This window comes from Elephas maximus, chromosome 14 (genome assembly GCF_024166365.1).
Source record: "Elephas maximus indicus isolate mEleMax1 chromosome 14, mEleMax1 primary haplotype, whole genome shotgun sequence".
In the NCBI taxonomy this organism is placed as follows: Eukaryota; Metazoa; Chordata; class Mammalia; order Proboscidea; family Elephantidae; genus Elephas; species Elephas maximus.
The window spans coordinates 33,798,584-33,815,901 of NC_064832.1; the positions used below are offsets into that span (position 1 = coordinate 33,798,584).

General features: G+C 38.7%; 2 protein-coding genes across 11 annotated transcripts in view; both read left to right on the forward strand.

Annotated features, from left to right (window-relative positions):
* The window catches only part of LOC126058325 (carboxypeptidase B2-like), a 175,365-nt gene extending 164,677 nt beyond the window's left edge, over window positions 1-10,688 (forward strand). For all 3 annotated transcript variants that reach the window (XM_049853403.1, XM_049853402.1, XM_049853404.1), the window contains 3 exons: window positions 3,697-3,899; window positions 7,816-7,903; window positions 10,357-10,688. In XM_049853403.1, coding sequence (XP_049709360.1) covers window positions 3,697-3,899; window positions 7,816-7,903; window positions 10,357-10,541 — 476 coding nt within the window. In that variant the 3' untranslated portion in view covers window positions 10,542-10,688. The remainder of the gene's footprint in view (window positions 1-3,696; window positions 3,900-7,815; window positions 7,904-10,356) is intronic.
* The window catches only part of ZC3H13 (zinc finger CCCH-type containing 13), a 246,050-nt gene that overhangs the window by 108,204 nt on the left and 120,528 nt on the right, over window positions 1-17,318 (forward strand). For 2 of the 8 annotated variants that reach the window (XM_049853393.1, XM_049853400.1), the window contains exon 1: window positions 11,414-11,673. The exons of 4 other annotated variants lie outside the window; for them this stretch is intronic. The gene's annotated coding sequence lies outside the window, so the exon portion shown is untranslated. 2 more of the 8 variants (XM_049853396.1, XM_049853399.1) reach the window with 2 other exon arrangements.

Below are 17,318 nucleotides of genomic sequence, written 5' to 3' on the forward strand. Positions count from 1 at the left end.
GGTATGAAGTATGGACCCTGTTTCATTTTTCTGCAGGTGGATAACCAGTTTTGCCTGGTTAAAGAGACTGTTTCTTCCTCCACTGAATGGACTTTGACCCCTTGTGGAAAATTAGCTGTCTGTAGATGAATAGATAGGGATTTTAACAATCACTCTTCAGATGTGAGTTCACTTTTGGAACTTTTTATTTTATCTTCAAGCTTTCTCTGTGTTCAGTTTTATTCAGTACATTCACGTTATGTCCATCAAGAGGTCCCTGAGTAGTGCAAGCAGTTTGCAGTTGACTACTAAGCTGAAGATCAGTGATTCAAACCCACCCAGTGGTGCCACAGAAGAAAGGCCTGGTGATCTGCTTACATAAAGTTTACAGCCGAGAAAACCCTATGAAGCAGTTTCACTTTGTAACATCTGGGGTTGCTGTGAGTTGGAATTGACTCCACAGGCAACAGGTTTAATTTTTTATTTTTTTATTGTTACTAAGAAACATTTCAGTTCCTTCTTTGGCATGGTGCTGTGTTATTACACTTCATGAGAGTTTTAGAAACAGAAACAGCAAATATAGGCAGGAGAGTCCTGCATAAAACAAAAAAGGAAATGTAAGGAACCCTTTTTTCCCAAGAGCCCCTGCCTCTCTTCAGTACTGTGTAAGCAAGACCGCGAGAAGAAAGAACTGAATCTTAACTCTTCCGCATCCAGACAAGCAGAATGTGCCTTTATGATCCTTTACGTAAAGGACCTAAAAGGGTACCTCACTTTTTAATGGGAAGTGAAATATCAAATTGACTTGTTAATTTTTATTTTTATTTTATCCTTCTCCTGTATTAAAATTGTGTATCTGTACATTGGGAGTGTCATTGAGGGTTGGGGGAGAGAACACTTAGTGACAACCTCTGGTTTCAAACTTTCTAAGACAGCTTCACTCATTTTCTAAAATATTACATTAAACTACACAGTTCTTGCAGCCAGCATGCACTGGAAAATAGTTTGTATTTTTTCCTATGAGACCATATTACCAGTTACTGTCAAGTTTGTTCTGATTCATGGTGACCTCAGGTGTGTCAGAGTAGCACTCTGTTCCATAGGGTTCTCAAGGGATGCTTTTCTGGAAATAGATCACCAGGCATTTCCTCTGAGGCACATGTGAGTTAACACCTTCAGCCTTTCAGTCAGTAGCCCAGTGCGTTAACCATTTGCGCCACCCAGGGGCAACCATGAGATCATAGTGTTCTTGAACCATGACTAGAGCTCAAAGAATGCTTGAATTTTAAAGGACCTGGTAGGCCAAGCCACTCATACCACAGATAAGAAATCAGATAAGGAGACCCAGAGAGAAGAATTGGCTGCCCAAATCAACATGACCACTTAATGGCAAAGCAGAATCTCAAATTCAGGGCCCTTTCCATTTAAATGTTTGAAATGTCTAGAATGACAGTCACAGAATGAGTCTCTGAGGCTGCGCTGTCCAGTACGGTAGTCACTGGCCACATGTAGCTATCGAGCTCTTGACATGTAGCTAGTCTGAATTGAGATATGCTGTAAGTGTGAAATGTATACCAATTTTGAATATTTGTAACATAAAATATCTCATGAATTATTTTTATATTGATTACGTTTGAAATGATAATATTTTATACATATAGGTTTAAATAAGCTATCTCATTAAAACTAATTTTGCCAGTTTTTTTGCTTTTTTTGAAGTGGCTACTTGAAAATTTTAAATACAAATGTGGCCTGCCTGATACTCCTGTTGAACAGAACTGGTTTCAGAGTTCATATTGATGCACCACCCCTCTCTCCAACTCATGTCGTCTCCCACTCGTATCCTTAGTATATTATCTGTAATCTCTTAAATTTGTGTGTACCAGGAAAAATGGCAGGAGTATTCAAAGGTGACCAAAGTATCAAAAACAATCGGTCAATTCACAGTATTGGTTAAAAATAAATAAAATACTTGGAAAGGCTTTGGATGTTGCACACATTACTTTGTGGGAAAAAGAAACGAACATTAGTGTTTAGTTATAATAGGAAGAAACCAAAGCAAACTTCAGAAAGCCAGGCTTTGTAAGAATAACGGAGTAGCCCATGGCACCCAAGTTCAGGGATCAGTTGGCCTCAGAAATAGACTGGAACTGGGCCTGTACTGTGAGGGCATCTTTTCTCTCCTCAACTCTGTCGTGAACTCTGACTTTGATCCCAATCCACATGTCGATGTTGATGATGATGATGACGATAAACAACAACAACAAAGTTACTGAACACTTACTAGATGCTTGGTACTATGCAAAGCAGCTTATGTGGATTGTCTCCTTTAATCCTCAGTAAATCCCCATCAAATGCATTAATTATTCCGTTTTGCAGATAAGGAAATTGAGGTATAGATAGGTTTAAAAATATTTGCCCACGGCCATATAGTTACTAAATGGCAAAGTCAAGATTAGAAATAAAGGTTAAGTACCTAAAAAAATTAAATAAAATAAAATAAAATAATTTTTTTTTTTTTTAACCTAACAATATGGCATGTCTTCTTGTGAAGGACGGTTAGCATCCATAGCATGCAGTTTGCATCTCCTAAAACAACAGTGCTTATTTCACAGGGTTGTTGTGAGGATTCAGTGAGATACTTCCTGTAAATCACTCAGCAGAGTTTCCAACATGTAGCATGTGTTCTTTGCCGTGTTAGCTGGTGGTGGTATTGCCTTTGTTCCACAGAGCAGTTGGACTGAAACCAGAATCTTAATCTTGATTTCAGATTATCAGTGGAAGGATTCTGATTGGCAGACCCAAGTTGAGAACCCAATTCTGGGTGATCAGTTTTTCCAAGGGGAAATGATCTCTTCGGTGCTTTCATGGGATTCCATCCCTGGTATTTGGGGGCAGAAAGGGGAAATGCTGGAAGACAGGCTACCATCTGAAGTGATGTTGAACATAATCTCTGAAAGTAGTGAATAAGCATTTCTCTAGCACCAAATATCACCATCTAATTTTATTTACTAAACCAATTTTGCAAGTTAAAAGTAGCACTAAAAGTTAAAAAAAAAAAAAGTGTTTTTTAGTCAGTTCAAGTCATGGTGACCCCCGGTGTGTCAGAGTAAAACTGTGCTCCATGGAGTTTTCAGTGGCTGATTTTTCAGAAGTAGATCTCCAGACCTTTCTTCCAAGCCACCTGTGGGTGGGTTCGAACCACCATCCTTTTGGTTAAGTACTCAAACGCTTAAGTGTTTGTGCTGCCCAGGGCCCTGCACTGAAGGTATAACTTGCATATTCTGAGTTCCAGACTGAAACTTTTCTTTTATGGGCTGTACTGATCAGTAATTTTTAAACTGCCAGTATCGGAAAGTAATATTTATAACAGATTTTTCTCACATAACTAGCAGTTTGAAGACAGGGCTGGCATTTCTGAGATTCTCTTGGCCACCTTCTCAAGTTTGCAAGATGGCTGCACCCAGGTAGCAAGGGAGACAGGTTGTGACTGACCGTTGAAGTGTGTGCTATGTGGGCATGTAAAAATTTTACTTGAAAAGAAGCATACACAACATGTAGTGGATATCAGAAATATGTTATATACAGAGCCTTACCTGATCCATTTATCTAAAAATGTTGCACCATAGACATTAGGAGGATACATTTTCAGGGAAATCATAAATTACAGCAGTGTGTGCCTCACCTCATAATTCCATTGTATCGATTCCTCCACAGAGAAAGGCGCATCAAGTTTCTCGTGCTCGGAAACCTACTGTGGGCCCTACCCTGAATCGGAGCCAGAAGTGAAGGCAGTGGCTGATTTCTTGAGAAAAAATATCAACCACATTAAAGCTTACATCAGCATGCATTCATACTCTCAACACATAGTGTTTCCTTATTCCTACAGTAGAAGCAAAAGCAAAGACCACAAGGAGCTGGTAAGTGGTGCTTAGTTCTTTTTCCCACTGGCATTTGTTGGAGGGGAAGTTACTAAAAGCAAAATATCCTCCCAACCCAGGAAACCTGACCACAAAAATTACAGAGAAAGAAAAAGTTTATTATTGAAGGAGCATTAAACCAGAGTGTGAAGCATCACAGGCAGTGCACTAAAGAGATCGCAAAGATGGAAAGGAATCTGACCTGTTGCATAGCTGAGTGGATACAACTCATTACGTTCATGTTTAAGATAAAATTGGTCATTTTCTAGTATCTGTGTAGCTGGGTACCTGAAGTTATGCTAAGCCTCTTCCAAGGAAACTGGGTATGATCTTCCTTAAAGGTTATGTTTCAGAAGACTTGAGAAAACATCCTTGATTTACATACTTTTCAAAGACACAGAGAAAGGATTTGCAATTAGAGTTTATCTGAAGGAAATTCTGAAAGAACTGGGGCTGGGCCAAACGCCAAACCCATTGCCACCAGTCCCTTTCCACTCATAGTGACCCTATAGGACAGAGTAAAACTGCCCCCATAGGGTTTACAGAAGCAGGCTGCCACATCTTACTCCCTCAGAGGTGCTTGTAGCACCTGTTCGGAAATATAATTAACAACAAAATCTACTCCTAACCCAGAAACTCCCTGCAGAGAAAATAGAAGTTTTATTCTCTAATAAACATTAAACCAGAACCTGATGCGTCACAGGCAGTCCACTAAAGAGATAGCAAGGACAGGAAGAAATGTTACCCTTTATACAGCTGAGCACATACCACCGGTGACCTTCATGTTTTCAAGATAAAACTGCTAATTTTCAAGTATCTTTCTGGCCAGAGGTAGGTTTGCAATTTGGGGCTTGGGTCATCTGAGGTATGCTAATCTCCTTTCAGGAAACAGGAAGGTTAGGGAGTATAAGTTGAAGTTACTCTTCAAAGAGGTGGCTAGCAGGTCCAGTTAACACCTTAGATTTACTTTTCAGAGAGCCAGAGAAAGAATTTACAATTACAAGTTATCTAACATAAATTTTGATAGAACAGGGGAGGAGAGGAGCCATTTCCCCCATTTTCAAAAGAGAAAATTAAAACCTTCTGTTTTCATTTTGTTTGTCCTTATAGACCATCAATTTTGTCTTAGCAGCAGGAATAGTTGATATACTGATCTCCCTAACCGCTAGGAGTTAGGTTTTATTCACCAAACCAAAATCCAATCCACTTGCCATGGAGTCCATCCTGACTCACGGAGACCCCATGTGTTACAGAGTAGAACTGGGCTCCGTAAGGTTTCCAAGGCTATGACCTTTTGGGAGCAGATCACCGGGCCTTTCTTCCGAGGTGCCTCTGGGTGTGTTTGAACCACCAGTGTTTCAGTTAGTAGTCAAGAGCTTAAGTGCCTGCACCATCCAGGACTCCTGGTCCTATTAAAGCACCTCCAATTTCAGCAGTGATGCAAGAGCCTGTTTTTTGGAGTGTAGTGGTCAATGCAGGAAGCTCAAAGAGGACCCGCGCAGTCTATTCCCCCTCATCGATTGTTGGCCCCAGATGCTCTGTGTTTGGATTGATGGCACAGGGTGCTTCCATGCAAGGATTCTTGATGGATTACAACTGGGTTTAGCAAAGACTTCATCCCAGAGGCTTTGCAGACAACAGGAAGTGTTATAGGAACAGCCCAATTCTTGACCAAGGTCTGATCTTTATGTAGTAGCTTGCTTCTTACTGACTCATTTCATCCTGGCTCTTGTAGCAGAATAAAATGCAGCTACAGTGGGCGGGGGGGTCGGGGGGTTGGCAGTGGTTGATGATAAGTAGAACGTTACTTTCATTCTCTGAAAATAACCCATTTGGAATGTTAGCATACATGATACGTGCAATTCTTTTTCCTTTTCAAAGGAAAACTTTTAAGAAAAGTTCCTTTATTGGTAGTATCTTTGAAGAAATGAAAGCATATTTATCAATATTTGGAAATATAGTCTTATTTTACCTTACTTTGGATTAATGTTATCACCAGTATTTGCTGAGAGTTATTATGTGTAAAATACTGTGCTCAATAGACATTCAGAGAAGCATTAGGTAACGACCCTGCCCTTTAAGAGAATATGATGTAGTTATGGAGATCAGCCATTAACAAATGTTGCAAACAACTCTACCCTAAGATGTAATATTAAAAACAAAACAAAACAGGAGCTTTCAGTTGAGTGGATTCCAACTCATGGTGACCGCATGTATGTCAAGGCAACACTGTGCTCTGTAGGTTTAGAATGGCTATTTTTTTAGAAGTAGGTCACCCGATCATTCTTTCAAGGCCCCTCTGGGGTGACTCACACCTCCAACCTTTGTTTAGCAGCTGCATGAGATAATCTTTTGTACCACCCAAGGACTCCAAAGACACCATAAGACATTGCTGTTGTCTTAAGCCATCAAGTTGATTGTAACTCATGGTAACCCCATGTGTTACAGAGCAGAACTGCTCCATAGGGTTTTCTTGGCTTAATCTTTACAGAAGCAGGTCACTGGGTCTTTTCTTCTGTGGTGCCTCTGGGTGAGTTCAAACTGCCAACCTTCCAGTTGCCATTCAATCGCAAGCCATTTGCATCACCCGGGACTTTATACTGCCATTTAGTAGCTACTAAACAAGTAGTACAGACAGTAAACTCATTTAAGACTGGAATAGGAAGGGTTTTCCTCATCAACTGAGGAGGAAACACTGAGATAAAGGAGGGAATAATGTAGTCCCTCTCCTTGAGGAACTTACAATCTATTATTAACGAACGGTTGGCAGTTCAAATCCATCAGGCGCTCGTTGGAAACCCTATGGGGCAATTCTAATCTGTCCTGTACAGTCGCCATGAGTCGGAACTGACTTGATGTCAACGGGTTTATTATTTTGGTTTATTGACTTCAATGAGCCCTGGTGGCACAGTGGTTGAGAGCTTGTCTGCTAACCAAAAGATCAGCAGTTCAAATCCTCTAGCTGTTCCTTGGAAACCCTATGGGACATTTCTGCCTTGTCCTGTAAGGTCACTTGACAGCAATGGGTTTGATTTTTTGTTTTAATGACTTCAGAGAACAGATACAATTTCCGTTAGGGATTGGAATTGGAAAAGATAGGATTTCTATTGGCTTATGGAAAGGGAGGACGTTCTAAGCTGAGAAGCTGGCGTTCCCCAGAGGAGGAAGTAGATGAATCTAGGTTGTAAAGGGGTTTGAATACCAGAATCAATTTGTATTTTATTCTGTAGACAGTGGGTTTCTATGAAAACATTTTTTTTTTCTTTAAACAATGGGAAGACAGGAAATAATATCCACTGCTGCTTCTCTGGGTTTTTTAGAGGACAACACTGAATATCGTGATGCTAGTTCCAACTTCAGGAAAGATCTGGGTCATCTATAGCCAAATGTAGTTGAGTAGGGGCCTGGGTTATTACTCTGCTCCAAAGGAGGGAAGCGTAGGACATATCATTTTTAGATGAAGCGTCTTTGAAAGTTATTAGGTATTTTATACAAAAATAAAATAGAGTTTGTAGGAAGGATGAGAAGAGAATCAGACATGTGTAGATATGTATTCATTAGAGAAGCTGGATTTAAACTTTGGTGATAATTTTGTCTAGTATCATAAGAACTCTAAATTGTTTGCCTTTGAATCATAGTTATACTTCAATTTATGTAATAAATGAATTCCTGAAAATTCGTGTGTGAGATTTTTTTTTTCCTGTAAACTAAGTAAAAATTTTAGGCACCCAATTATGATTTCCAGGAAGCAAAAGCAATTGTTTTGGTTAAATTTTTTTTTTAATTTACCTTTTGGATAAATACAGTTTTTTCACATAAATTGTTTGATTCAATTAATGCATGATTGTCTTGTAGAAACTTCTGTCCTGTTTCAAAGCTTAACATTAACTGAAATCTCATGTCCTATTGCTTCCAGTCTCAAGTGGCCAGTGAAGCTGTCCGTGCTATTGAGAGTATTAATAAAAATATCAAGTATATGCATGGCAGTGGCTCAGAAAGTTTATGTAAGTATTGCTTTTTAAATTCTTGGAGAATTGTGAAGTATTAAAGAAATCTGTGTGTTCACTTTTTCTGTATGGATTTAGCTCTTCAAAATGGAATCTTTTTAACAAAGTCACATGTAAAATGACTGGTTATAAACATTAGAAACAGAAGCATAATAGGACAGTGCTGAATACAGTTAATATACTAAAAAAGTTGAAATGATATTTAAGAAATTATGCTTCCTCTGTAGCGATTATGGGAATTGGCATCATGCATGTTGAGTGAAATAGAAAAGGTCGTAAGCGTGAAAAGAATGTGTAAGGTGCCCAAGGCCATTATGTAAGGTTTCCCAGGTTGTACACTATACAAATCTAGGGAGTAGCATTTACATTAGACACTTTTTCGTGAGAGCCTGTATAAGAGCATAGCTCATAACACTATATTTGAATGTTGTGCATATATCACACTGACAGGACCTAGGTATGTGGAAAACTCAACAAATATTTTAAATTAATTTCTGCTGGAAGATATTTATTGAGGGAGTCCCTAGGTGGTACAAACAGTTAAGTGTTCGACCACTGCCCAAAGACTGGCAGTTAAAACCCACTCACAGGCTCTTTGGAAGACAGGCCTGGTGATGTGCTTCTGAAAAGTCACAGCCTTGGAAACCCTATGGAGCAGTTCTGCTCTGCACATGTGATGTCACCATGGGTCAGAATCAACGGAAGGGCAACTAACAACTAACATTCTGGCTAAGCTTTTTCCAAGACAGATTTGTTCATTGTTCTGGCAGTCCTTGGTATATTTAGTATTCTTTGCCAACACCATAATTCAAAGGGATTAATTCTACAGTCTTCCTTATTCATTGTCCAGCTTTCACATGCATATAAGGCAATTGAAAATACAATGGCTTGGGTGAGGTGCACCTTAGTCCTAAAAGTGATATCTTTGCTTTTTAACACTTTTAAAGAGGTCTTTTGCAGTAGATTCAGCCATATGTCCTTTCATTTCTTGATTGCTGTTTCCATGGGCGTTGATTGTGGATCCACGTGTAATGAAATCCTTGATGACTTCAGTCTTTTTCCATGTATCAGGATGTTACTTATTGGTCCAGTTGTGAGGAGTTTTATTTTCTTTATGTTGAGGTGTAATCCATACTGAAAGCTGAAATCTTTGATCTTCATCTGTTAGTGCTTCAAGTCCTCTTCACTTTCAGCAAGTAAGGTTGTGTCATCTGCATAACGCAGGTTGTTAATGAGCCTTCCTCCAATCTAAAAATATTCAGCTCACTGGTAATGAAAGAAACCGAAATTAAGAGAATTTGATAATATTTTTCACCCATCAAATTGCCAGAAATTCATAATTCTCACGGATGATGTGGGAGGGGACGTGAGCCTGTTCAGACCTGCCTATGGAGGTATAAATTTGTTCAATTCTTTTAAGTCTTTTTGGAGATACGCATCATAATTGTAAAAAGTATATATATATCCTTAAACTAGGAATTGTATTTCTAGGGAAGAATATTCTAAAGAAATAAAGAACCAACCATGTATGAATTAGGGTATTAATTGTAAAGCTCTTTATGTTAGTTAAAAATTGGAAAAAATCAAAATGCCCTTAAATAAATAATTATTTAAATCAATTATATCCAGTTTTATCATGCCATGTTATGCAATCATTAAAAATAATAATTCAGATTTGAACTCATTACTACATAAAGATGGTCATGATAGGTTATATTTAGAAATGTTACAAGGCAGCTTACATAGTGTGATCCATTTATGTAGGGAAAATTTAAATACGTGAATGCCTGAACTAAAAAATGAAAGATAACGTGCTGTAACATTAATGGTGATTATCATTCCTTGGAAGTTGCTGAGTGGCCTGAGTAGTTTGAAATCAGCTACTGACCTGAAGGTCAGGCGTTGGAACCCATCCAACAGGGTCATGAAAGAAAGTCCTGGCCATTTGCTTCCCCAGAGATTGCAGCCAAGAATATGCCCTTGGAAAAATTCTACTCTGTTAACACATGGGGCTGCCATGCTTCAGAATTGACTCCATGGCAATGTTTTTTTTTTTTTTTCTTCTTAATCACTCCTTGGCAGGGTTATAAGGAGCCTTGGCGGTACAGTGTTTAAGCATTAGGCTGCTAAGTCAAAGGTTGGCAGTTGGAACCCAGCCGCTACTCTTAGGGTAGAAGATGTGGCAGTCAGCTTCCCTAGAGATTTTAGCTTTACAAACCCTATGGGGAAGTTCTACTCTGTCCTTTAGGGTCCTTATGGGTTTGGTTTGGTAATATAATATGTGATTTTTACCTTATTCCTTAACGTTTTTCCCCTCAATCTCCATTTTCTACAAGTAACTTAGGTTACTTAATAATCAAAGACAAGTAAAGCTTTTATCAGAAATAGGAAAACAAATTTTGTTAATCATTTTAAAGTATTTGTTTCTAAAAAGCATTTTCTTCTTGTAGATCAAGCTCCTGGAGTTTCGCAAGACTGGATTTATGACTTGGGCATCAAATACTCATTTACAATTGAACTTCGAGATACAGGAAGATACGGATTCTTGCTGCCTGAACGTTTCATCAAGCCAACTTGCAAAGAAGCTCTTGCGGCTGTCTCTAAAATAGTCTGGCATGTCATCAGGAATGTTTAATGCCCTTGATTTTATTATTCTGCTCCCATATTTTAATTTATTGATTCCGGCATGACCTAGTATTTGTGCCACTTTCTTTTTAAGTTTTATCAAGTGTTTTGTTACCAGGTTTTCCTACTTCTTGATTTTGTTAAAGAATAAAATGCTACCTTGAAATTAAGGCAAGAGTTCACGTTTCTTTTCACTTTTTTTTTTTTTAAAGGGGCTACGTACTGATTTTATTTTTTTTTACTTTGATTCAGGAGGTTTCACTAACCAAACAATTTTAATAAATTGTATCATACAAATCATTGGTTAAAGCTTTGAGACCCTAAGCAACAAAAGGAAAGACCGTCGGGAGTAAATGAAAGATTTTTGTTTCACATTTTCAGTAAACTTGTTTGCGCCTTTAAAAACATAACCCTGCATCCGTTTGCTCCACAGTAATAGGCGATGGGCTACAAAGGAGACGGGTTCAAAAACAGGACATTCGCCAGGTCTGGTCCAGCTCAGAGTCTCAATAAGCATTCTTGAACAAATGAATGGCTGTAGTTACTTTCAATACACGTAGCATTTTGCACACCTAAAATAGTTGTTTATTGTAAGAAATTATGTAATGAACGGGGAAATTCTCTTAAGTTCACTTTTAATTGGGAATCAAAAAAGTCCCCCGCGAGTCCAAGTTTCCTTCCACAAAGAACGTATTCAGGAGTTGACCTCTCGCTAATACTCTCGCTCCTCAGCGTCGACGCAACGTGCGAGGAAAGGGGCGGGGTCTGCGCTCTGACGACTAACCTGGCGGCCGGAAGCTGGCTCGTTTACAGAGGAACAGGACGGTCTCCTGACTTCCGGCGGCTTTTTGAGTCGATCGCCCTAGCGGCCTGGTAGTTTTTTTTTGGAGTTTTTTTTACTGTCCATTTTCTCTTCCTTCTTTTTCTTCCCACGCCCCGTTCTCGCCGGACCCTGGCGAAGCGGCAGGCGGGTTCTGTTTCTCAGTCTCCGAGGAGCGGTTTCCGGGAGCCGCGCGCGCACCTCCTCCTTGTGGTCCTCCCGGGGCCAAGGCGCGGGGCGGAAGGTCTCCTTCCCCGCTCCTGCGAGCAGCGGCAGTGTGGGTGCCTCGGGTCTGCGTTTGCGAGGAGAGCTGGGGGTGGAGGTAAGGGTTCTGTAACTTCGTGTGGGTATTTGAGGAAAGGCGTTGGGCGAGCTGGGGAGGCCCGGAGTCGCCCACCATGCCCACTTGGGTCACACTGGTATTTCGTGCTCCCCTTGAGCATCCTGCCCCTGAATCTTCAGTCACTCCCTGTGCTCAGGCTTCGTTTGTCTCCCTCGCTCTGATTGTGGCGAGTCTGTCTAGGGGACAGGTCGACTCAGGCAAAAGACTGTGACTGACATTTGAGGTGGGCACGGGAACCCTTGAGCAGAATTCGCGTTTGTATGCAATGGAGGGGTGCCGGAATAAGGTCTTAGATTTCGGGGTTTTTTCTTTGGGCATTCCAGACCTGTAATCGGTAAAGGGATCTTTTGGTTATTTTTGGTGTTCTGTATTTACTGGCAGTGATAAACCGAGTTAGGGCCTGGGAGTTGAGGAGTGCTAGTCTTGGCAGTTATATGCGGGGGAAACAAATTGAAAGAGAGGTAGAATGAAAGGACGGGACTTTATGTTTAGCATTACCTCTTTCTAAATACAAACGCAAACAAACCTGTTGCCTTTGGGTCGATTCCGACTCATAGGGACCCTGTATGACAGAGTAGAACTCCCCCATAGGGTTTCCAGGGAGGGGCTGGTGGTTTGGAACTGCCGACCTTTCGCTTAGCAGCCGAACGCTTAACCACTGCGCCACCAGTGCCCTGCTCTTTTTAAATAGGTTAATATAATTTTTATGGCTGACAAATTATTCAGAGTTGCTATTACTTGAATGATGGTAGGATTTTGCGTGTGGAACGTAGTGTCTTAATCTATTCGGTTATATTAGAAGGCTTCCAGGTAATTTGAACTACTTTGAAAATTATAGGCGAGTGTCTCTTAAGGTTTTTGCATTTGTAAAGAGGGAATTTAGAAAGTTTGGAAGAGGTCTTCACGCCTCGCGTTTTCAGAGTTCGTGATACTGTTGCGGCAAATCCCGATGCTTATGCAGCGCCATCCCTGTGTGCATGGTGCCAGTTAGCATGGTCCAGTTTCTGGGTGTTTTTAGTTCTGTAATACTTGATGTCATGGGCTTTACTGTCCAAACAATAATGTTTTGGAGAGCTATTGATTTTGAAGTTATTAATGAAATACTTAGATTATAATAGATGACAGTTTCAGAGAGATAGTAAGAAGATTGATGGAGGTATATGTCAGTTTGTGTGTGTAAAAATAGTTGCATCATGAAACTAAAAATTTCACTGTGTCCGTCTGGTAGGATACAGTTTTATGAAGTCTATGCCTCTGACAGGGTCGCTGTGAGTCCGAATCGACTCCATGACAAGTGGTTTGGTTTTACTGAAGTCCTAGTTATTGGTAATTCTAATTGCACATTGTACATTTTAGGATGTGTGCACATCTTATTTTCATATCTGTAGTACAGATTAAAAATATTAAGAGACAGCAAGTGGATGCTATGTTAACTTTTTTATACCAAATTATTAAAATTTTAATGAATCATCTGTATTAGTTTATATTATAATATGCATTGGTGTTTACATAGGGAAAGCAAAATTGTTTAACTTCCATTTGGAGAATTGGTTTTCAGTGGACGTTAGTCTTTCCCGTATTCCCCACTCGCAACCCACAGCTCATACAGAGTTGGAGGCATTTTAGCAGGTACTTTGTAGTGGCTGAGGTATTAACTGGTGTTCATGTAACCCTGTCTTCTCTTCTCCTCTTGTAGCTCTGTGTGTTGCGGTTCTGTTTACGTCACTTCATAGTGGTTCCCAGGATGGGGTGTTCTTTGTGCACACACAATCTTTTTAACAAGTTATTTTCTGCACAGTGCTGCAGTATTGCCTTGCTCATACCTGTGTAGTCAGCTTAGTTGTGCCAGTTCTGTGGCACGATCAGTTAGAAATAGATTTACTCTGTCTACAGGTAAGCAACCTGGAAGGGTGTTTTAGAAAGTTCTTTTTAATAAATTCTTCAAAAGTATGCATCAAATAAACAGCTATTTTTTTCTTTTAAAACATGAAATATGAATGTGGGGAAAGTTTTATTTTTTAATATAATCCTTTAAATCTTAGAAATTCAGTGGGTAGGGATTTATTCTACTAATTAATACATTTATATAGTTCTAATTATGTAATTATTTGACAGTTTCCTGGTATTATGCTGCTACCGTATAAGTAATAGAAGATCAGATTAAAGAGGGTTATGCTTTCATTTACGCTACAGAAGATGAGACCTCAGAAGGATCCAGTGAAGATACTAGAACTGATACATATTTTACTGACAAGATTTTAGTCATTAGGCTTCAGGTTTAATTAATTACTCAGAGAAGAGGCCCCTGTATTTTTCAACTTTTTCAGCCATATTTATAGTGTGCAGCTTTGAGTAGATTGTGATAATATAGTTTCCCAATTATTAAGATTCCCTTTTCCTGTGTCTTTAGTAGATTTAAGCTTTATTCCCACAGTTATTCTTTTCTTTAATTTAAAAGCGATAAGGAAAACTTCAGATATTTATATATCTGCAAGGGAAGAAATAGAAAAATGACTAAATGGACTTTCACCAGTGTTACTCTGGCTGTAGTAGTGCTGCTGTTTGGGAAAGAAACGATGATGTGATAGTGTAAGGGTAACTTAAACCAGAGAATATCGGACAGAGCAATGAATTTGAAAACAAAAATGGAGAACAGCTTTAAAGAAGAGTTAACTAAATTAGTACGTTTTTGGTGTAACCTAAATTTATAATCTGTGTGATAGAAAAGACTTTGGCATTAATTTTTTTTTTGTTGTATTGTTTTTAACTTTTCCCATATACTTTGAAACATTTACTTATTGAAGGCTGTTCAGATATTAATCAAAAAAATTTTTTCCCCAGTCACATTTACTTTTTATTCTTTTCTGATATTTATCTTCCATTGTGAACCTAAATTTTTAAGTAGAATTTAAAGTTCTAGTTAAGTCACATGAGATGGCAGTGTAATTTTAAATTAATATATGTAAGAGAAAGTTTCTTTAGTGTATTGTAGATTGTGTACATTTACATAAATGGGAGTTTGAAAAAGTTACATATTATTTTCTTTCACACAAAAACCATTTTACTTATCCAAAATTGTGAATATTATGTTTCTGTAGTAATATTTTTGTTAACTTTTTATTGCTGAATTGTCAGTAGAGATAGAATTTCCTAGATGGATGATCAGAACTCATCTAACTCCTTTTTAGTTAGAAAATGTCAATTTTTCCGTTTACCTCTTTGCCTCAGATTCTTTTTTTTTCCCCTCCGTAACTAGGACCTCTCTCTAACCTAGACCTGGTACCCGGATGCAGTGCCATTTCGGGGCATGGTCTGACACTGTTGAACGCAGAAAAAAAGGAGAGTACGTCTTTAGTTCGTTGCAGTTCTTCCCTAACTTGGAAGACTCAGCAGTAGCTGGAAATAAAATTCCTGGGATAATCACTTTGTAGGTGAATCTTGGGTAGTTCTTGATGTCACCTATAAGAGTAGCTTTGTTTCTGTGGCAAGTAACTTTATTGATGTCAGATGTAGGCGGAGAGGTGTGGTCTTGGATTGTCAGTCCTCACTTGATTGCCTTTGACATAGCAGTCAGATTGCTTTGAAATCTTCCAAGCTTACATCAGGGATCTAAGATTGGAGCCAGACTATGAGACCGTGCTTTCCAGCAGTAGATCAGGGGAGGGGTGCTGATCGGAGCAACAGGTGACAGAACGGGAAGAGAAGCAGTGGGGTTAATACCTGAGGCCCTCAGAAAAGCAAGCGAGAAGATGATAGATGACCAGTGTTTTAAGTACAAAGACGAATAATTGTTACTCTGACTGGAGAAACTACCACCCTTGATTTTTTTGGGAGGTATGTGTGTTGGGAGTAAAGGTGTGTCGGGAGTAGGGCTGTGTGGGCACAGAACTAACTATTTCCATTGGTAGTGGAGGGAAAGATGTAAGGTTAGCATTAGTCTCTTTGAGGCAATGTGGTGGATGGTGTGCCTGTTTTCCAAGTTTCAGATAACTAGCTAATAAGAAACTTTTTTTTTTTATTGTGCTTTAAGTGAAGTGTACAAATCAAGTCAGACTCTCATACAAAAATTTATATACACCCTGCTATATACTCCTTATTGCTCTCCTCCTAATGAGACAGCACACTCCTTCGCTGCACTCTCTCTTTTTGTGTCCATTCGGTCAGCTTTTGAGCCCTTATGCTCTCTCATCTCCCCTCCAGACAGGAGATGCCAACATAGTCTTATGTGTCTACTTGATCCAAGAAGCTCATTCTTCACCAGTATCATTTTCTATCCCATTGTCCAGGCCAGTCTGTGTCTGAAGAGTTGGCTGTGAGAATGGTTCCTATATTGGGCTAACAGAAGGTCTGGGGACCATGACCACCAGGGTGCTTCTAGTCTCAGTCAGACTGTTAAGTCTGGTCTTTTTACGAGAATTTGGGGTTAATAAGAAACTTTTGAAACCTATTCAATTTTTAATTTATTAATAAATGTTTTTAGAATTGAATTAATGGCTAGAATTACAATGTATATCTGCAATATCTAAAATTTGTAGAGATTTAAAATGAAACATTAAAATTTTGTTTTTCTAACTTTTCCTATGTACTTTGTGACACATGTATTTCTGGTTATTGAATCCTGCTCAAATACAAATTAACCAGAGTTGTACATTTTGTGGAAGATCTTGGCTTTCAGTTCTTTCTGTTCAAAAATCTAATGGACACGTGACACTGTAGCACCTCTTCTGCTGTCAGTGCATGTTCAGGCTGAGAACGAGGCTCAGAGATGTTAACCCAAACGTTAGCTTCCAACTCTGACATTACGGGGTTGGCTGTATAGCTCCATGCTTGGAGAGTAGTGATCTTATGTTATAGCAACTCTTGTTCATTTATGGGACACTCTACACTATTTTTTTTCATTGTAATTAAAGTAATTTTCTAACTTATTTGAATCATTAAAAATTATTGTTGCATTAAAATAATAATTATATTTTCTATTAAAATATAAAAAGAATATAAAGTTTGCTGGTGCAACCATATTGTATCATTTCATATTTTCTTCTTTTTGGTTTATCATCTTTGTTGATGTGTCAAATATCTTTATTCTTTAGATCCTTTATAAAAGACGTGTAAGCATTGTTTATAACTGTTTTTTCAAATTTTGTTTTATAAACTATGATTTAATTTTTTTTCAGTGTTATACCTTAGCCTTGAAATCATATAAAATAGCATTTGTGATCTTTATAGAGACTGTTCTGTATAAAATGGAGCTTTTAGTTCCTCAGCTGCCATGGTTCATTCTGTTAATTTTTTGCTACTAATTAGTCTTGAACTAAGATTTCAGATTGTATGTAGTGTTATATAATTAGGTCTTTTCTCTTTCTCTTAGGCAGTTCCTACCCATATCCCACTGTAGTGTACTCTCTAGTTTATATCTTGGTCTATTGTAATTTTGGTTTTTGGTGTATTTTATTTACTCTTTTGATATTTATACTGTTTTCTTGTCATTAATATGCTAAAATACCGTTTATTAGCACCTTTGACTTTTATGTCACTGTTGCACACACTGTAGAAACTCCTTGACATTTTCTAGTCCCACAGTCTGTCTTATTTTGAAAGGAAATCATTTTATCAACATTGAGAGT